Source organism: Rhagoletis pomonella, unplaced genomic scaffold (genome assembly GCF_013731165.1).
Source record: "Rhagoletis pomonella isolate Grant_MI unplaced genomic scaffold, Rhpom_1.0 Rhpom_scaffold_00002, whole genome shotgun sequence".
Taxonomy (NCBI): domain Eukaryota; kingdom Metazoa; phylum Arthropoda; class Insecta; order Diptera; family Tephritidae; genus Rhagoletis; species Rhagoletis pomonella.
In genome coordinates, this window is record NW_023458556.1 from 19473171 (window position 1) to 19480301 (window position 7131).

The 7131-nt window shown below is 35.2% G+C and overlaps 1 protein-coding gene across 1 annotated transcript in view; it reads left to right on the plus strand.

Moving 5' to 3' along the window:
• Positions 1 to 7131, plus strand: part of LOC118733231 (low-density lipoprotein receptor-related protein 2) — a gene marked incomplete at its 5' end in the record, with an annotated part of 525444 nt that overhangs the window by 114536 nt on the left and 403777 nt on the right. The window contains 1 exon segment of the mRNA XM_036462554.1: positions 721 to 1759. Coding sequence (XP_036318447.1) covers positions 1399 to 1759 — 361 coding nt within the window.

A 7131-nucleotide genomic window follows, 5' to 3' on the forward strand; every position in this document is an offset into this window, starting at 1 on the left:
AAACTGGAAAAAAACTTTTTTCTCTACAAATATCTTAATTGAAGACTTAAATTTTACGTTATTTTTTATACAAAACCGTAACACATTTTATACAAAAAAAAATACACAGTTCAAAAATTTATAACAGTTTTATTTGACTAGTTCACAAAACGTACCATATTCATAAAACTCAATATTAATATCTGCCTATCCTGCAATTTAAATTTAAATTTTTACCAAAAACCACGGCACAGTGGGCAGTGGGCACAGTTCAACGTTTCATTTCTTCCTATCCATATTTGATAATAGAATTCTAGCTGGCCTACTTTCGCATTTGCAGCAGTAAATTGATGACAAAAACGGAAAAAATTTGTTGCCAACTATAAAAAAAAAAAATTCAAGTGCTGCCAGATAATTTCACTGTGAAGATTTTTTGTATGGAGTTATTTTTAGTTGTAATTATCTTCTTGTGAAGAATTTTCTGATTATTTATGAAAAATATTTTCATTTTGAAGATAAATCTTTATCTTTATCTTATGCCAACACTGAATGTGGGTCCAATTTCCAAATAGGGTTACCATACTACTTAAATACAAAAAAACGTGTAGGCAAAATATTAGCTGGCTCTATTTTTTCATATTTGTAAAAGCTTTATACAATCTATAAACTATTTTCACAGAAAATTTGTAATTTATTGAAATTCTAAATTTGTAATATGTCTTTCTTTCTTTCTCTTTTCAGCATGCCGCTGCAAATTTTTCCCACTGCCACAACAAACGGACTTCACATTATAGATACGAATACTTAATCCAAACCGAGCTGACATTTTGTCAGAAAAAGTTTGTGCGAATTTGTAATCGAGAAATGCTTAATAATTTCCACTTTTTTCTGACTGCCTACAAAATTCGAAAAACATGCTATTTAAAGTGTAGTATCAATGCAATTTTATAAACTGCATTTTAATCTAATATGTAAATTATTTTTTTAATTTTCTTTCAGTGTGTATGTGCAATTTTAGCTAATAAGTTTTAATTGGTGTAAATTAAAAAAATAAAAATATATGTAAAATTTTATAAAAAAAGTAGCACTTTCGTGAAACAAAGAAGAAATAAGTGCATAAATGTCTGTTTAAAATCAAACCCATCCAAATAAAGCATTTAAACGCGTATCGTCGACGAAAATCGTACGCGCGTCAGTTTTGCGTCGGTTAGCGTAATTTCGTTGAATTCGCGTGCGTACCCTAACATCGTGCATTTTCGATTTAAATTCACTTACTTTTTTGATTTGTACGCGTGTGCTTCCGCAAATCGTCCTCTCACTAATTCGGGAATTGTGCTTGAAAAATTCGCAAAAATTGCGTAGCGGGTCTCGGGCGCGTGCGCATAATATCACCTCGCGGACGTACCGCACGTGGCCGCAATGCATCCGCCTACGGGCAAGCGATGCCGGCAAATCAGCAACAGCAACACTAACAACAATAATAATAACATCGCTACAACCAGAGTAACAACAAGCACAATGATGAAACGTAGAATTAACGCAACAGGCATGGCGATAAGCGCGAAAAACAACAACAGCAAGAACAACAATACCACATTAGCTGCAACAACACCAACGACGACGTTACCAACAAGGAAAACGTTTGGCAAACGTTGTCGTCAGCTAAGTGTGTTGGTGTGTTTTGTCGCCATTATCGCCTTAAATAATTTCGGTTGTCTGCTGACATCGACAACGGCTGCCATGCAACGTGAGAATATGCGCGTGCTGCCACTGCCCGAAGGTAAGTGAAAAGATAAAAAAAAAAAATATGTTTAATTTTTTAGTCAACAAACAATATGTATAATAAGTATATACGAATGAATCGGAAGTGTCGAGTACATTTATGTTGTTTTTACATGTTGCATAAAAAAAAATTTCTTGTTATTTTCTTAAATAATCATGTTTTTCTTTCCGGTTTAGTTTGAAAATGAAATTTACTTCGATAATTATTAATCGAATAATCCGTATTTTTTCTCTTCGAATCGATTTGTATATATCCAAAAGCCATTTAAACATTTTTATCGTTCGTTTCACCAACAGTAACTACTTCTTTCCAATTTTTTACTGAAGAATTTTGTTTCGATAATTTTTAGTCGATTCATCGACTTTTTCTTTACATACCGATTTTTTTTGTTTTCTGTTGACATCGCCTGTTCCAGCAAAGTATCTGAACTTGAATCAATGGGTTTTTTTTATTATTTGCTTCTTCTTGAAGTATTGGGGGTCTATGATTTCTAGACCCATTTATGACATTCTCTTTTTTTTCAATCGGTATATTTTTCAAAACATGATTGATCAGTCAACAACGGGTTTCTTTTTGATTAAGTTTTAAAAATTTTTTTCTTTCGACTACTGTAAATCGTCGAATTTTTCTTGCCGAATTTAGTTTTTTCTTTGATGGCATCGTTTATTCCAGCGGAGCTTCGTCTTTAGCTAATGTTTTTGAAATCATGGAAAGTGATTAATCCTAAAAAATGTTTAATGAGCGTTTCCACGCTGCCGAAATTGCGCAATCTTAACACTCAATTCCAAATTGAAATTGTAGGTGTTTAAACGACCATCTCAATTTCAATCTCAATTTCGATGACTGTTTGTCTATTTGTTTGTTGTTGTTTTGCTCGGTTTGTTTGTTCTGTTTTCATTTGCTTGTTATTGATGAGCATTTCTTCTTTTTGCTTATTTATAATTCACAATAAGCTATTTTTAGAGTTGTATTCGCAAAGTTGAGGCAATTTCGTCTCAATTTCACTGAAATTCAGTATTTTGTATGGCCGAATTTAGAATCGTATCGGAATTTCAGCTGAAACTGAGAACAGTGTCGAAATTGCGAAATTTGGGCGGTCCTTTAAAACTGAATTTATTTCAACAATTATCGATTTTTCGTTAGGTTATTAAACAATTTTTTTCTTTTCGATTATTTGTGGAAGGTTTCGAATTTTGATAATGCTGGAATTTATCAATTGACTTACTCTTTTCGATTAAGTAAACGTAGTTGTGTTTAAAAAACGAATCGCTCGTGCTTAAAGGAATATACATTTTTTATGCAATTCTCAAATATCTCTTTGCTAAACTTATTGAACTAATAGTCGCTGACATTCCCAACCATGGTTGACACATCGCTCACACTCCACTCCCAAAGCGGTGGCACCTCTATAGCTGCAATTATGAAGCGCTTAGTTGAGTTGATGTGTGCCTGTAAACTACTACAAAGGCTCATTCAGCTGCATACATACTCACGTTACATAACGTAATCGCTACGGTCAGTCGCTCTCCCTCAGCTAAACACGTGGAGACTCCAATTCGAGTTGAAGGCAAAGAGATTACTGAATGTTTTCAGACAGTATCGGAGAGCGTTTAGTAAGACCTGAGTTCTAGAGTCAGCGTAGAAACATAGTCTAACCTATGGCTTCAAAATAACTGTACATTTCGCGTGAAAAATAATGTGTTGACTGTTTTATTTTGGCATTTTGTCGCGACAATCGAAGCACTGGTTATGGATAATAATTTAGAAGATTGCCAGAACAAAATCTCCCTTGAATATGGCCTCAAATGACTAGCTTATACCTAGTGTTGCCCTTAAAATAACGTACGACGGCAGATTGTCAATGGAAGACAATGAAGAGATCTCGCCACTTTCTTGAGGGATCGCTTAAATTTGTTTTACTGACGTCTCTAACGACTCTGAAATAGTTCTGCAGCCCGTTGGCGTCTGGTGCCTAAGCCTAGGTGGTTCCTTGCATCAAAAATAATGAGAATTGTTTTTTTTTGTTTTTCGTACCGGTGGCGAACACCAAATCTGAGGCAGCAGTGACAGCCAAGCAGCATCAAAAGCCCGGAAAATCATTGCTAAGTTTTGAAAAGGAATTTAAGTTGAGGCTGAGGTGAGTACCGGGAAAATCTGGACCTCAAGATAACGAATGGGCTGACAAATTGTGATGAGCGATCTTATAAGCAAAACTCATAAACAAGTGTTTTCTAAAAAACAGTATACCTGACAGTATAGAAGTTGCTTCTTAAATTAATAAGGTGCAGAATTAGGTTTGATTACGAGAAAAAATTCATGGGAAAGTCTAATGGTTTTAATTGACATCATCGACAACCCACTAGGCTCATAATGCCTAAATGATGATGAAGATTCAAAATGTTTTACATACGCCTTTAATCTCTTCCTTTTGAAATATTTAGTGCTCAAATCCATAAAAAGAAAAAAATTACTCTTTACGCCCCGTTTCTCTTCCGCTTTATCTCTTCTTTAGGAATAAGCCATAAGGGCTACTTTGCCTGATAAATAAGACAGGGTGGAGAGCAATCCTACGGTTTCGTGTAGATTTAGTTGTACGTACTTATGTATTATTATTTAACATAAATTTAGCCTCCAAATTTTTTAAATTAATTCTTAAATTCTTCCTACTCTTGCATATTTATCTACACACACATGTCCACCGTTTATCACACGTCTGTGTCACTGAAATAATTTTTAAATTGTCAGCAATGAAATATTGTCAACAGCGACAACTGAGACAATTTGCACTGTCAAGTCTCTAAGTGCTTTTGGCTTACAATATAAACGCATGCTTACCCGGCTTACCAAAAGCGGGCCAACATTCACGTAAATATTACAAACTTCTTGTAAAGGCACTTACCCGGTGAGAAATTGTGGCATTTCCAAAAGGATCTTAGTTTCCTTAACTTATTTCCAGTGCTCCTGAAGGCTAAGTGTTGGGTGGATATAGTTCAGGCAAAAACTAAACTGCTAATAAATATTTATTACTTTTGTGAAGGAATAATATATTCTGGGCCGCGATATCGACTATGCGTGAGTGTATGTCGCTTAAAGCAGCACTGATAGAGTCATATTGAAGTATTATAGTGGTTGAATCTTAGAAAACCAGATCCACGAGATATGAGCAAACATAAAAATACAAAAAAAAAAATATTTAAAGAGTTTTTTATTTTCCGCCTTTGTCTACGGTAAAAGAAGAAGACGAAGTTAAAGGAAACGATGAAGTCAAAGAAAAATATAAAAGCGTAGATTAATATGAAGATGAGATGAAGATGGGGATGACGATGTGGGTGAAACGTGTTCTCCTATTTTTACTTCCATTACTTTTGCATATAGGTACATCAGGCATGGCCAGCGCAGGCAGAACTCCGCAACATAGAAAAAAGGAGAACACGTTTCACCCATATCATCATCACTTGCTAATGAAGTTCTGCCTATGTATGCGTATATACGCAATTTGTTGCCTAGCAATCATTTCTGTGAATTTAAATAAGTCCATTTTTGCCATATTTCCTTCTCAACAAATAATCATAACTTCTGCACCAATTGCGCTTAATGCGAAAATCTCTGCCAAGCTATCGAAGCTACTAGTTCAAGTTGGAGATATGGATTTTTTATGCTAACTCTTCCAATAAATTTTCCAACGTAGCCACCATACAGATGTACATACATATGTATGTATGTATGTATATATCTTTTTTCTTTTGCTTGGATGCATCTACAGCAGCGGCACGTGAGCTAGTATGTTGTCATTCACCAACCTGCTAACAATCACGTGCGAGTAAATTTGTACTACAGCAAGTATTTATGTAGTACTAAGAAGTGTACGAAGCATGTTTGCAGGGGCATGCACAATGTATGTTGTAGGTATGTTTATTGTACGGGTGTGTATAGCAAAGGGTTTTGGGCGTAAGTGCATGAATTTGTCGTTTTGTTTTTCGCACACCACGCGTCATCACACTTGACGGCACAACGCACCTAAATGCAATAATACAAACATTTAAGTAAAGATGGGTATATGCATACCTAAGTACATACATACATACATACCCGGCAGTGAAAAATTATCAATTGATAAAAATAACTAATTGTAGTGATAACTCACTTTTAATTAGCTTTGACAAAACCAACTTAAAGTGAGCTATACATTCACGCAGGAGTCATGCAGACGTAATCGTTAGTTTGTTTTCTGTTAACAAGTTTTTATTTAAATACCCTCATACAAAAATTACTTTGAATACACTTTGTTTCTGCACTTCACAGATGGCTTTTCGAATTTAGGACAAAAAAAAAACAAATGGAGATCGAAAAGTAGTTAGTTACAAGTTGGTTGACACCTAATGCAGGGTATCTAAGTCTGACTTTTTTTGGCCATCGCCCCACAAAAGTGCTTAGCTTTTTTCTTGAACAAAATATAAACAGATTAAACTTAGATTTAAACTAACTTCACTGCCTGCAGGGTATCCATGTTTGCTTGTATGTGCATGTATTTTCATGCTGTTGTCATTGTGTTGGTTTTAATGCTCTTCCCTTTGGGGAGAATCTCTAGTTCTGAACTGGGGCGCTTCTAGTACATTTAGACCCAGTACTGGTTCGCGATAAATCTCTTTTGCATGCAAGCAACTGGCGAATTTAACATGGCGATGTCCTAGGAAGTGTCAATTGCCCCCCGCTGCATCCCTTTTTCGATAGTTTCGAACTAGTCCTAAATTCTATAGTTCCGAACCAGTTTTAAAATCGACAGACGAAAGAAAAAAGTATCATGATTTTTCAATCTTTTCGGTTCTTCCGTGTGCGATTTTACATTATTTTCAAAGAAACGTTTTTTCAATTTGAAATTAAATTTGTTGAAATGTACGTTTACATACCTTGCTGTGGCTGACTTTGCAGAGGTGCTCGCTGTTATTGGTTAGATTCCATACGGCCCCAAGATGTTAATATGTTAACACAAAGCTTTGTTTTGTATTACCAAACTATGAAATAGCATCTACGAAGTGCAGAATGAAAGTCCATTTGAACGAAAAAGCCGCCGAACATATATCTATGTAAAGTAAACAAGCCCCCCGCTGCATCCCTTATTCGATAGTTCCGAAATAGTTCTAAATTCGACAAATAGGATCTAGTTCGTTCTGCATCCCTTTTTCTATAGTTCCGAACCATTTCTAAATTCGTCACTTTAGATATAGATTTGTGGTGAAAAAACTGAAAAAATTAGTTTCTTAAAAGTACCACTTTTCGCCGATTTTGGACTGGTGGGGATCTAGTTCCTATCGGACTAGTTCCTTTTTGGCGATAAAGACCTAGTACGGAACTAGAATTTGATTCACTAG